At 34.0% G+C, this 14,520-nt stretch overlaps 1 protein-coding gene across 8 annotated transcripts in view; it reads left to right on the top strand.

Annotated features, from left to right (window-relative positions):
* The window catches only part of LOC143239881 (plexin-B-like), a 172,414-nt gene that overhangs the window by 151,958 nt on the left and 5,936 nt on the right, over positions 1–14,520 (top strand). For all 8 annotated transcript variants that reach the window (XM_076481492.1, XM_076481495.1, XM_076481491.1 and 5 more), the window contains 6 exons: positions 1,709–1,768; positions 2,106–2,180; positions 3,993–4,059; positions 4,838–4,984; positions 5,554–5,707; positions 14,295–14,462. In XM_076481492.1, the coding sequence (XP_076337607.1) occupies positions 1,709–1,768; positions 2,106–2,180; positions 3,993–4,059; positions 4,838–4,984; positions 5,554–5,707; positions 14,295–14,462 (671 nt within the window). The remainder of the gene's footprint in view (positions 1–1,708; positions 1,769–2,105; positions 2,181–3,992; positions 4,060–4,837; positions 4,985–5,553; positions 5,708–14,294; positions 14,463–14,520) is intronic.

Below are 14,520 nucleotides of genomic sequence, written 5' to 3'. Positions count from 1 at the left end.
CAAATGTTTAGTTTAAATAGCTTAAATCTCATAACATTATACATTTATATATATTTATTAATGCCCTTTCAGTCATGCCTGGTTAACATTACAGAAGTTGTACTGACACAGTGCATGTGCATTCATGTTACTGTATCCAAGAACACAAAACTGACCTTTTACAAAATGACCTGTCTTAGCTATGCATTATTGGACTAAACATATTCTTCTTGAAATGTAGAATTTGTAGCAAACAAACCTTCTGATAATTTGTATAGGTATATCAAATATGAGTGTGGAGGATGAAAAACCATTCTTTTTTCGTTTTAGTTTTATGTACATATTTGAAATAATTTTAAAAAATGATAAATAGGTATATTAATACCATAACATTCCACTCTAGTATATCAAGCCTAACAACCAAGCTGTATTTTGTCTCTAAACATATATGATTTTGAGCAGACTAAATACACAAACTATCTGTTTGAAATCTTGGTTTGATAGAACAAAACGGCTTCCATGCTCTTTAGACTGACTGAGAAGGTGTACAGGGGGACATTCTGAGCTTTTGATTGGTTATTCACATGTTATATATTAAAGTAAGTGTATATGAGGGACCATTTCCAAAAACAAAAAGAGGTGAGAGGTGTTTTAAGGTCCTAATTTGCATTTTGACATCACAAACACCTAATTTGAACCACTGCTACATTCATCATTTTGTAAATTATTTTAATATTTACTTTCAAATTAAGAAATTAACTAATATATAATGGTAAAATTTGAAACCAAACTTATTGGAATACATTCATAAAATAGTTCAATAAAATTTTGAAAACAAGTCAACAAATGTGATGGTATGGCATAACCAATCATGATAAGGTTAAACAGTATTCTGTAATGCATTGATCATGAAGTATTTACAGATAAGTTATAGAATGTATTTTATATATTTCTTCATTTTTGTTTTCATACAAAAACCATGTCCCATGCAGGAAATAAAGATGCTTTTTGCCCAACAGCAAACTCCTTTGGAGAGTATGTTAGTTACAATTAATTACATTCTTATTACTGTAAATTTGATAAAGGCATATGTCAAATTCTCTCAGAAATTGTAGGCTGTCAAATCTGTAGCAAAATGAAATTGTTTGAAAATTCTATCTCGGAAGGTTAAATTATTCTCAAATTTCAAAAGTAATTTTGGAAATTAACAAAATCATATTACATTTAACTTCCATATTAATCAGTATTATTTTGTATGCAAACTTTCAGTCACCTTGGGTTTTATATTACTGTACTAATTGTAAAAACTACTCAAAATTACTTTTAATAAATAGATCAAGTATGCTTTTAAGAAAACAGTCACTAAGTAGCTTATTTTGATTTATATGTAAATGTAATGTGAGAGTAACCAAATAATCTTCTGAATTGGTCAACAGACCTTAAATATTCTCTGCATACTGTGAAAAATATTAATCTTGAAGTTAATAAAATGTATTTCTTGGAAAATACAGTTAAAGATTTTGATAAATTCTTTTTAATTTTTGACATTTTCTACTGTTGTCTAAAACATACATACGTTTATTTACAGATGTGTTGTGAATACAACCAACAGTTTATTTCTAAAGAAAGTACATCCAGTTTATTTTCTGTCAACCGTTTGTTTATTTTAAATATTTCAAGAGCAAGGATTTCATGGTAACTAAGTAACATTTAATTTTTTCTCAAACAGGGTGAATGTAGCATCTCTTGTAATGATCATTTTGTTGGAGAAATTAGACTATGCTACAGAGTAAGTACAGTTGCTAAGCAGTTAGAGAATGACTTAAATTGATTGTATTTTCATAATAATACCTTTTGTATAATATTTTAATGAACAAAGTATACTGTGTAAGGTTAAAACTGCATGTGACATATTCATTACACAATTAAAACAATTGGTTAAATGCTTACCAAAGGATATACTTTTTTTTCACAAACAAGATTTTAATTTATAATTAATGTTTAAATCTAGCAATTTTTTGCAAGAATTTGAATTCATAGTTGTTTATTTTTTCATTAATGTTTTTTGTATTTATGATGCTTGAAACCTTTGTGTATTAATGAGTTCATCTTTATTTGTAATTTAGGATACTTCAAGAACTTCTGTTGAAACTGATACATAAGTATGTAGGAACCAAACATCCACAGCTGATGCTTAGGAGGTTAGATTTCTATATGCATTGAAGCTCATCAGTTGTTAGTGCTATTTCTGCTTTAGTTTACCATAAACTATGCTCAGTAGTTTGCTGTTAAGTTCTATGTATAGTATTATTTGATAGTATAAATACATTTTACTTTATGTCATTATTTCCTGTAAATTATTTAGAAGGGATGAACTTTATTCTCTTAAATAATAACAAAATAGAATAGTATCAGTAGGTTTCTTAAATTCAAAACAAGTAAATCATTTATTACAAACATAATGAATGCCTATTTATTTTTAAAAATGTATAAATTTACAATTTAAACTTTTTTAAATAGTGAACTTACTAAAGGTATGTTGTAAGGTTTTATTGAAATATTTTAATGATCCAATTGTTGTTAAAAAGTTCAATAGATTTCCAACTTTACTATTTCATTGTCAAGTAATCCCATGAAAAATGTTTTGTGAATAAGAAAATAATATTTATCTTAATTCATTCCACTGGAATAGCATTTCTCAAAAATTGTTAGATTATATGTTATCGATTTGAATGATATACTTACTAGAGATTTTCCATTAATTAACCATTTCCTTGTGTAGACATCCTTTTTTCAGTGAGTTAATCTTTAAACTACATTGGTATATTCATTTACATCTGTCTTCAAGTAGGTGCTAACTTTTGTGGAGTTCCTTTATGGTTAACAATTAAATAATAAAGATGGTGGATAGAATGTGTTGTTACCAGTGATGGTTCATGGTTAAAATTGAGAAGAAGGCCAATGATAATTTACCCTAACTTTCAAAAATATAGAACATTGAAAAGTTAATCACTTTGGTTCTCTCAAGTTACAAATGTGATTTCAAATCATTGATTTTTTGTAGCTGTAAACATTGATAACTACCAAATGCTATCATGTCAGACAAGACCTAACTGTTGTTTAAACTACAATACTCCAAAATAATTTCCAAATGAAGATAACTGGTCATATTTTTTAATCAAGTCACTGCACATCATTTGATTAAACTTGCTGTTAATTTTTTATATTCTTAAAAACACTGATTATATACTGTTATGTTTATACCAGTCCTTGATCACTACAACCTTGTGGGACTTGCATGCTCCTTTGTAGAAAACTTTTCTGGAAATGATTTTCTTTCTTTTTTTAAACTTAAATTCTGATTGGTTCCATTAGTTGTGTGGCCATCCTCAATTTTTGTTAAGCCCAATAAGTCTCAACACATTTCCATTGTTTCTGTAGCAAATAGAGTAAAATTGTACAGGTGAGGAAAAAAAGGAAGATTTTTGGTACACAAAATATGAACTTTTTAAGAATTTTATCACCTAAACTCGTAAAATAGATATTAATATGAAAAGTAAAAAATGGTCCATTTGTCCAAAATCTTTGAGTTAGAATGGCTTTACTTCTCAACCACCAATACTTTTTATAAGAGAAAAGAATTATACTTTTACTAATGTTAATAGTAATAAGAAATATTTGTAGTGTGAAATAGACATCGCTTTTAGCATTTTTGTACTCGTACCTTTTCTAAACTTTAGATAAACTTCAGACTAAAACAATTATCACAACTAGACTACAAACATACATAGTTTCTGTGAACATTGTTTTTTTTTAATTTTTATTATTAATAAATCTTATAAAAAATATACAACTAGGTACTTTATCAGGCACAAAATTGATGTTAGTTAAAATACATATTAACTAATTAAATAAATGTGTAACTATTTAGCTATCCATTTTATAAGAGTTTAATTTGCTATCTTGCACAGTTAATGTGTGTTTTTTTTTATTTACCATACTTTGTTGTCTAGGACTGAATCAGTGGTAGAAAAGCTGCTAACAAACTGGATGGCTGTCTGCATGTACAACTATATAAAAGTAAGATAAAACATTTAATTTTAGTAGCTACTACTTATTTAGCATTTTCAGATTGTTTTGTTTTTTTGCTAGAAATAAAGTTTAGACAAAAGTCATATTTTTGAAAAGAGAGAGAGAAAACAAAGGTTTCAATTGTTGTTTATCATTAAACATTTTTTTGAAAATTTGTTTCAGGAAGTCCATTGGTTTTTAAACAGAAAATAAGATTAATAGGGTTGGGGTGTTCTGCTAAGAATTGAGCCTTTGTGGTTTGGTTGATTAATTAAGCTGAGGATTCTGGTTGGCATATTTGCATCTAGATAGATTCATTGTACAGTTATACATTTTATGGCTATCTAAGCTCTTTTGAACCATCGCATAATGTGTTATATAACCGACTTAATTGTTAATCTGAACTGTAAAATTTGCAACACTCAAGGTTTGTTATTGCTTGAGAAAGAAATTACATTATATAATTTAATCTTGTTAAATACAAATAATATGTAGGTCTTATTTCACCAGAGCTTATTGGTAACTGGTAACCGAGTGGTATGATATTTGAACACTTGTTGTTCTGGTGTTCTGGTATTGCAATACTGGTCCAAGAATTTGTTTTTATTTTGATGCAATTTCAGGTTAAGAGTAGTAATAGTTCTGTACTTATAAGTGATAATATACTATTTTGTAGTCTAAGACTATGGAATAAATTTTTAAGGAGTGAGGTTAAACAAATATTTCATTATGCCTGCTATATTTCTTTAACCTATAAAAACTTCTGAATGTCTCTTTCATATTTTAGGACTATGCAGGTAGCTCATTGTTTCTCCTGTTCAGTGCTATTAAACATCAAGTTGAAAAAGGCCCAGTTGATTTTATTACCCATGATGCTCGATATTCACTTTCTGAAGAACGACTTCTTCGTGAGCCAACAGACTTCAGCATTGTGGTAAGTTCTTGAGTCACTAAAGTTTCTTGTAAGTGATCTTTATTATATTATTCTTCCTTAAGAGGTTATTTTGAACAACAATATTTTTAAAACCACTTTCTAATTTTGTATTTATATCTTGTGCTATTATTTTATCAAAATTGAAATTTCTATTTATGAATGTAAAACTCATCTTTAATTTTTGAATATATTTTTTGAGTTGTTTTACTCTCTGCCTTCATGTTAACATTTCTATTAATATTATGATAAGAAGTCTTGAACATTTTATTTAAATAAGATTTTTATCGTATATATTCACTTCCTCTTACTCAAGTTGTAAGACTAACTTAAATAATTGTTGCAACAAGCTGAAACATTTAGTCCATAATAGTATCTTTAAACACAGATTCATGTCATAACTGCATAGTAATAATTTCAGATTACAGATTTTACTTAAAGATAAAACAATGCCCAACTTCTCAAGAACTGTAGAAGATATTTTGAATTGTACATGTTAATGCTGAAATAGAAAAGTGCACCCAGTTAAGAGTGTGTCAGTGATGTTGTATCTATTATTCCATTGTACTTAGTGTATTCAGGCAGTCCACGAAGAACTGGATGAAAAACTACAGTGCCGTGTCAATAGCTGTGATACAATTACTCAGGTCAAGGCTAAGATTCTGGATGCTTTGTACAAAAACACTCCATTTTCACTGAGACCATCTGTTCGTGATGTTGATTTAGGCAAGCTCTACTTTTGCTTATCTCGAAGCTCTGTATCTATAAAGCTAGAATGAAAACATAAAATAGTATTGATGGAATAAAATATGTTTTAAGAATGTGATATCCACATGCTTTATAATAAAAATAATGAAAAAATTAAAGTTGTATAGGAATCTTCATTGAATAAACTCACATAAAAATATTTTTGTGGCATCAAACTCCCTAATATTGTTGAATTTATTGATTAAAAAAAACAAAAAAAGCAAACTACATCCACAGTGTATTTAGATCTATAAAATGCCTAGTGCAAGAATATTTCCCCTTTATTCCCCCAGAGTTTAACCCCACTAATGTTAGGTAAGTAAAATAATGTACTAAACTGTGGTATAAATGACTGTTTTTGATTGTTTTGTGTAATATGGCAGGATATGGGTAATCCTTTTACAGTTCACTCAAAGAAGACCACAAAGATTGCAGCATTATCATGTGAATCAGGGGTTTGTTTCCCCTCGGTAGACTCAGCAGATATCCCAATGTGGCTTTGCTTTAAGAAAAACACGCATACATACACTGGACAATATTTCTAATGTTAAAAAGAATAAAAGAGGAAAAATAAAATTTATTTAATACACAAATTTCACAAGGAATATCACTTTAAATAATATGAATACTTTCTGAGTCAGCCTTTTAAATAACAAACTTTTTTGCATTTTATAGAACATTAAATTTATCATATAAAGCATTAGTTATGTATTTCATGTTTTGTAATAAATTATTTAATGGACAATCTGCAAGTGATGCAAACTACATCATACACTGATTTTACAAATATTAGTCAACATCATCTCGAATACGTATTAAATATATGTACCTTCCTTGCTTTCAGTGTAGCAAAATCATGAATTACATTAACATTGTTGATTTTTTTTCCTACAACTTTCTGTTTGATGGGAAGGATAGCCAAGTTACTGAGGCTGACTCATGGTTGCCCAGATCTTAGATAAGTTTTGATGAATTTCAGTTTGAAAAGCTTCACTTGCATTTTGCTTACAAATGCATGCATATTGTGAGGAATGTGTAAAGCACAATAAATATTTCGTATAGGCCCACTTCAACAAATCCAGTATGTCCCAAGCTGCTTTATCACTCCCTATGTTTTTCTTAAAGCCTTTTGGTATGGTACTGGAGTTATTAGATCTCTTTCCTTGTAGTTGGTTGAATGAATTTTGTTGTATTTATGATTGTTTTCAACATTCAAGAGATACTGCAACTTAAGAAATCTAAAGCAATGGTTTAAATCATTCATATTTTGTGATTCTCTATCAGTTTTACTGTATATAATCTACAGTTGCTCTCTTCTGATGTTTTCTTGCAGATTAGACTGTGATCATTTGACATTTATTCTACCATTTTTCACTTGCTACTTAATTAATGCTCAGTTGAGATGTTCACTGCAGAACATAATGGCTTTAGTTTGAGTCTGCTGTCCATCCCTTCACTAAAAATGATGAATGAGCATTCATATCTGCTGCACATTGGTCCAACCTATGTTCTTGTAGATTCTTCTAAATATCATCGAATTCCTTCAGATATGCAGTGAAACTGTATGATATAATATCGTTAAGAATAGTTTCAGCACCATCTTTGGGATCCATATTATCAGAAACTCATTCACAGAGTTGGTCAAGCACATCGATCAATCCCTTATGTTGGACTTGTTGGCAGTAATGACATCACTCTTTATCAGAGGTTTGCTCAAGACTATTTGTGATGTGTTTAAGTATGTTCCATCTGTAAATAGAAACCAAAGAATATATAGATTTTTTCACTACTCAAAATATTGCAGCTTTGGGTAATTTTCCTGCAGCATGCACATCATCTAGGTTTAAACTGTGGTTGTTGCATGAAACAGGAAACAACATTAGGATTGCTCATCAGTTTTACTGTTAGACTCCACAATGCCCTCCAGCCATTGTAATGTGTTATCATACCCCTGACCATAATAGCTGTGTAGTTTCAAGCCATCTTTTTCGAAATTATTGATTATTTGACTCTTTATTGCTTCTGCAGTCTTTCCCTCAAAAAGAATGAAGTCAATGAATGAGATGTCGGTTGTTAGCAGTTGAAATTTTGTTAAGAGGTCCTAAATAACTGGATTGTACTTCTCCAAAAGTTTCACCAATTCAAGAAAATTCCCCAAGTTGGTAACATCTGCTGTACTCTATTATCCTGAGTGGAAAGTTTTGTTTTGCCAGGAACATAAACTCAGTTTCATAGTTTTATCGGTTTTGCTATTTGAAATTATTTGTCTTCTACTGCTCTTTTTTCAAGTCAGATAGAGAAATCCTTTCATTGATTGAAGGCACAAGTATTAGCAGAGCTGTTTTCTAATTCTCCAATGTGAGAGTTTAATTTGTACCAACCACTGAATCCTCCCTTTCTAAAGAAACTATTTAAAGTATTAAAGATCTTCTAACAGAAAGTCTTCTTTTAAGACAGAAAACAACAAACAGGACTTAAACACCTTTTTAGTATTTTTCAGTTTCTTGTAGAACCAGTTTTGTAGAAAGTATCAATTTTTCACTGTCAAGAGGGAATGGTCCATCCTGATAATGTAAAGCTGCTGGGCCTGGCATGTCTAACAAGCTCAGTACTTATTCCATTTTGCATGAGGTTGGACTAGCTTTTCACATCACAAAAGATGATTTATTCGTATCCAATACTTAACTCATTGTCTCATTCATTCTGAATAAGTAAAAGTGAATCTGGTTTCTAGTTGCATTTGCAGTTCTATTCACTGTTGATTTTGAAAATGAGGTCATCCTTGTTTCCAGATCCACATCCTCAACCAAATTGAGAGGTACTATAAATTGGTGAAATTCGTAATTTTATCATTCTCTTTATTTACTCCAGTATCTCTACTTTGAATTACTGAAGCAAGATCTTTTGTTCTGCAATGCCATTGTTATCTTACCTGAATTAAAGGAAAGCTTTCTAATATTGGTAATGGTAGGACAAATATTAAACTATCTAAAAGAATTAGTTTAAAAGAGATATATAATTCTTATCCCTAGGGGAAATGATCAGAAAATATCTTGTATTTACTTTTTTCCTGCTGTTAACAGTCTTTTTCATTTTAATTTAACTATTAATTATTTTTGTAAATTTAATAGTACAGTTATAACCATACTTCTTTTTCTAACGTATTTATTTACAAAAGAGTGGCCCATGGGTATGGATTCCTGTATGTGGTGAGGGCACCTCCCAGGGAAGGTTCTGTTCTTTCTGTTTACCTCCTCTGGGACTTACACATCCACCCACATGTTTGCTGTGCATGGCAGCCTGTGAAGGGGAGGAGATGATCCTGGTAGTAGAGTGGTTCATGCCACTTTGGCCTCGAATTCCTGTAGACGGGCAGCCTTGGGGTGGCCCCCTGTGGGTCAGTCGGCTGGTTCACTTGGGCTAGGATCAACCAAGTACCAGTGGTGGATGTTCTCAACAGGTGTTAAGGACATTGTACCTGGTGCTGGTGTTTGGTAATAGTACTCATGAAATCCTGGCATTGCTGCATTGTCCTTGTTTGACACTGTAGTGCATCTCCTCATATGGCTCTATGGTGGGTGGGGTCAGTGCACATCGAAATATTCCTTTTTTTTTATTATGGACCCTCCAAATAAAAACTTAAATAAAATAGTGAAAAACAGTCCATAGGTAAATTGACCATGTCTTGAAGATTCTGAGCAGCAATCTTCAACATCTATAACACCTGTTGTACCTCATTTTCTTATCCTACATTCTCTTTCAGACAAACCTTTAGGGAAAATGTCTACCTTTTTCATTCAGAAGAGAGCAGAGGGACTTGCCAGCTCTCCAAAGTCAATAAAAAAGCTTTGATCTTGTGATATATTGGTGGAAACATCCACATCTCAACACAGTGAACTCCTCTTGCATTCAAAGGCAGTTGGGGATATATCTATTGAGGTTACACCTCATGCTACTTTATATTCATCACAATGATTTATTGTTGAGAGGGATTTGAAGAACATCCCCAAGTCAGAGGTTCTGGCTTGTTTCTCCATTCAAGGAGTTTCTGCAGTGAGGCGTATCTCCACTCGCAAAAATGGAATTACGATGTCAACCAATATCCTTGTTCTGACATTCACATCACCACATCCACTTGCCATCATCAAGGCAGGTTATCTTGATTGCAGGATAGAGTCATGTATTCCAAATCCTCTCTGATGTTTCCAGCGTCAGTGGTTTGGTCACTCAAAGACATCATGTTGTGATTCCTTGATGTGTGCTTGTTACAGTGGCAAGGACCATGATGCCTATGAGTGTGAAATAGACTCTCATTGCATCAAATGCAATGGCTCTCACCCGTTCTACTTTCGTTCTTGCCCTAAATGGTTGGAAGAAAAAAGAGGTGCAGCATTTGGAAATGCTTTATAACATTACTTATCCTGAGGCTCCAAAGTTGCTGTCCACCACTTCATCTCGGATGCATGCTGCTGCACTTCGTTCCACCACTACAGTGGGAGTGCAGATGGATCTCTCTGTGCCTCCAAAAGAATCATTCTCGAAACAAATGAAAAGTCTTTTGACCTCCATTGTTAAAAAAGTTGATGAATCAATTTCAACACCCATCTCTGTCCCTTACATACATTCCAACAAATCCCAAGATCCACTTCCTTTGTTTCTTGGTACAGGCATTTCCTTGGATAAATCTTCTCCCACTCCAAGATCCATAATGATCATTCATTCATTCATGTCCTCATGATCCATGGAAGTAGATAGACCTCCCTCAAATAAAGACAGTAAAGAAAAAAGATGTGGTTGTAAACAGAAGGGTTCTCCACCCAATTTGCCTACACATAAATAAAAATGGCTACCTTGATACAGTGGAACTGTCAAAGTTTATGTTCTAATCTGGATGACATTAAAACACTGATTGCTTCCACCATCTTGTACGTCTTTTCTTACAGGAAACGTTTCTGAAATCTGCCGATACAGCCACCTTTCGACAGTTTTCTTTGTACAGAAATGGCAGGCTGTGTGATGGACGAGTGCATTGGAGGTGTTGCACTGTTGATTGATCAGCATGTGTCCACCCTGTCTTTGCCACTTGACACACCCTTGGAGGCCATAGCCATCTGTGTTTCCATGGGTCATACCATCACTGTTTGTTCTCTCTACCTGTCACCTGGAGAGACCTATGATCAATCAGACCTTGATGTTCTTATTGAAAAGTTGCCATCTCCCCTTTTAATCCTGGGGCACTTTAATGTACATCATCCCTCTGGGGAAGTGCTGATATTGATAGGAGGGGTTACTCTGTAGTGTGTATGCTCTCTTATCACAACCTTTCTCTTTTTAGTACTGGTTCTTCCACTTATTTTCATGTAACTAGTCAGTCCTTTACTGTTATTGATCTCTCAATTTGCTCCCCTTCACTATTCATCCACTTTTTATGGAGGGTTGACAATAATCCATGAGTCAGTGATCATTTTCCTTTAATTTTGAGAGAGACGGGCTGTGGTTGATGCCACCCAACTTGTGTGCCCCGGTGGAAGCTGGATCACACAAACTGGCCTTCTTTTACTGCTCTTGCAGAACTTGATCCTGTCTGCATCTGTAAGCCATCAGTAGATGAGTGTGGTAGCAGTAACTGACTGTATTATACAAGCAGCTGCTCAATGTATTCCTAAAATCTCAACACGTTTTCCATAATATCTTCATCTGTGGTGGAATCCTGCCCTGCCTGCCACATGGCACGGAAGGCTCAAAAAGAGGCCAAGGATACTTTCTGTAGATATCCCACACTTTCGAACTGCAATGCTTTCCAGCAGGCCCGTGCACATGCTCGGTGGGAAAGACGTCAAAGTCAGAAGGAATCTAGGATTAAGTTCACAACTGGCATATCTTCTCTCACCAGTTCCAAAGTCATATGGGACAAGATTCAAAAGGTCGGTGGGCAATATAATCCTGTACCTCTCTCGATCTTTTTCTCTGATGGCCAAGAAGTAGCTGATACACAGAGCATTGTCGATACTCTAGGTGAAAGCTTTAGCTGGTTATCTAGCACTTCTGCTTCTTCCTCCACCTTCTTAGCCATCAAGCTCAGGTAGAGTGATCACCTCTTTCCTTTCAAGCTGATTGTCCATTTACACTGGTGAAATTCAAATTGGCCCTTCATCAGTCTGACAGTACATCAGTTGGATCTGATGATGTACACTATGAAATGCTGCACCATGTATCTCCCGCTTCTCTTGCTATTCTTCTGATTGTTTTTAACCATATCTGGCAGGAGAATGTTTTCCTGATGCCTGACACCAGGCTATTGTCCTACCTTTTTCTAAGCCTGGGAGAGAGCCCAAGATTCCTTCAAACTACCATCCAATTGCTTTGTCGAGCTGTCTCTGTAAGACCTTAGAGATGATGGTTAATGCTTGTCTTGTTTGGTTCCTCGAATCAAACAACCTGCTCTTGCCCACCCAGTGTGGGTTCCGACAACAGCACTCCACTGTGGACTATCTGATTCAACTTGAAATGTCAATCAAAGAAGCCTTTCTCAAACAACATCTTGTATCAATATTCTTTGACATTGAGAAGGCTTATGATACAACATGGAGGTATGGCATATTGGTTACATGGCCATTTGCCCATTTTTATTAAAAAATTTTAATGGACAAGAGTTTCCAAATTCCTGTGGGTTTGACACTTTCCCATTCTTTCCTACAGGAACTTGGAGTCCCTCAGGGCTGTGTTTTGAGTGTCACACTTTTCAGTATAAAGATTAATGCCATCACTGAACAACTCCCTCTCACTGTTGCAAACAGGCTCTATGTCAATGACTTTTTACATCTTGTGTCAGTCGTCCAAACATGAGGTATATTGAATGGCAGCTACAGACTGCCCTTAATCATTTACTTAAGTTGATCACAGCAAATGGCTTTAACTTTTCTCTCTCTAAAACTGTTTGCATGCACCTTTGCTGCCAACAGGGTATTCACCCTGATCCTGAACTCTGTATTGGTGAAGTTATGCTGTCTGTGGTCCCTGAGACTGTAGGCTGACCTTTATACCACATGTCAAGCAGCTACCCGTTAAATGTGAAAGAGCACTGAACATGCTCTGTGTTCTCTCTTCCACCACTTGGGGAGCAGATTGATGTTCTATACTAAAGATATATTATGCTTTTATTCGATCAAAACTTGACTATGGATCACTGGTCTATGGCTCTGCCAGAACCTCAGATTTTAAGATGCTGGACCTCTCATCATCAATGACTTTGGCTCAGCACTGGGGCTTTCCACACGTCCCCATTTGCAACTGTCTTTACTATATGCTTCAAAACTTCATTCCTTACTAAAGCATCCAGCCTGGGGTTGTTTTCTTTCCTCGGTAGGCCGTACTTTTTCAAAACAGACAATCTGCCATTGCTCCTTTTGGCCTTGGTGTCCAGACACAGTTGCATGAATTGGGTCTGTCCTTGGATAATATTGCTGTATCCACTGGTCAGCCCATTCCACCATGGCTTCTTACAGTCCTCAAATGTGACCTGTCTTTAAGTCATCTGAGAAAAGCAGACACTCCCAATTGGAAATACTGTCTGTTATTTGCTGAACATAGTTTGAACCATCCTTCCATTCCTATTTATACAAATGGTTTGAAATCAGGTGACTGTGTGGGCTCTGCCATGGTTTGTTGTGGTTTAGTGGTTGGGTGCAGAATCCCCTCTACAACTTCTGTGTTCACTGATGAACTGTACACCATTTCTCTTGCCTTGGATCATATAGAAGTTAAGCAGTACTCAAACTGCACTATTTATAGTGACTCGCTTTGTTCTCTACTGGCCCTGGAATCACTTCACGTTAGTTCACACCCTCTTTTTGCCGATATTCAAAACCGACTGGCCCATTTCTCTTTAACATCTACTTCTATCCAGTTTTTCTGGATACAGGGCCACATTGGTATTTGCGGAAATGAGCTCGCCGACATTGTAGCTAAGTCTATCTGCTCTGGCACTATCACCGCTGTGCCTGTTCCATACATGGACTGTGGTCCTGTATTCAATGCTTGGCTCTGTGGCAGCTGGCAGTTGACTTGGAGTGAGCAATTATTTATTCAAAGTTTAAATAAAGTTGCTGTAGCATTTACTTATGTAGCTAGAAAGGAGCTTGCACTTTTGTTGGGTTGTTTCAATATTTCTTTCACTCTAGACTTTTAAATTCTAAAATAGCTTTTTAGAAAAAGTTACTTTTTCAGGCTTATGAAGACCTGAATTTCAAGAATAAAGTTTGATTAGTCACTTATAATGTAAAGTGAAAAAACAAATTAAATCCTTTGATCAGAAAACTTTTATTAAGGTTGCTCTCGAAATTCAAACTTAAAAAATTAACTTTTAAAATTAAAATACAATTAACAGTGAAAAATTTTGCCCCTTGAAAAGTGCCATCTAAGTGAGTATATATGCTTGAAAATATTTTAACTAAAAAAATTACTTGCTGATACTTTTGTATATTGATTTTCCTTCTATCACAACAATGAAAGTTTAAACAAAATTATGTTAACATGACAGTAACATTATAAAATTTAATATTCACAGAATGGCGTCATGGTAGAGGAGGTCATCTGATTTTGGCTGATGAAGATTTAACAACCAAAATGCTCAACGGTTGGAAGCGCATCAACACTTTGGACCACTATGGAATCAAGGAAGCTGCAGTAATGAGTTTAGTGCCTAAGAAGAAACAAACCTGTCAGGAACCATCAAGTATGTTTTAAATTACTGTGACAAGAAATTCAAGAGATTTACTACAAATTAGTATAAA

This window comes from Tachypleus tridentatus, chromosome 13 (genome assembly GCF_004210375.1).
Source record: "Tachypleus tridentatus isolate NWPU-2018 chromosome 13, ASM421037v1, whole genome shotgun sequence".
Taxonomy (NCBI): domain Eukaryota; kingdom Metazoa; phylum Arthropoda; class Merostomata; order Xiphosura; family Limulidae; genus Tachypleus; species Tachypleus tridentatus.
Note: the sequence above shows the minus strand (reverse complement) of the source record. Positions and strands in the feature narration are given on the sequence as shown.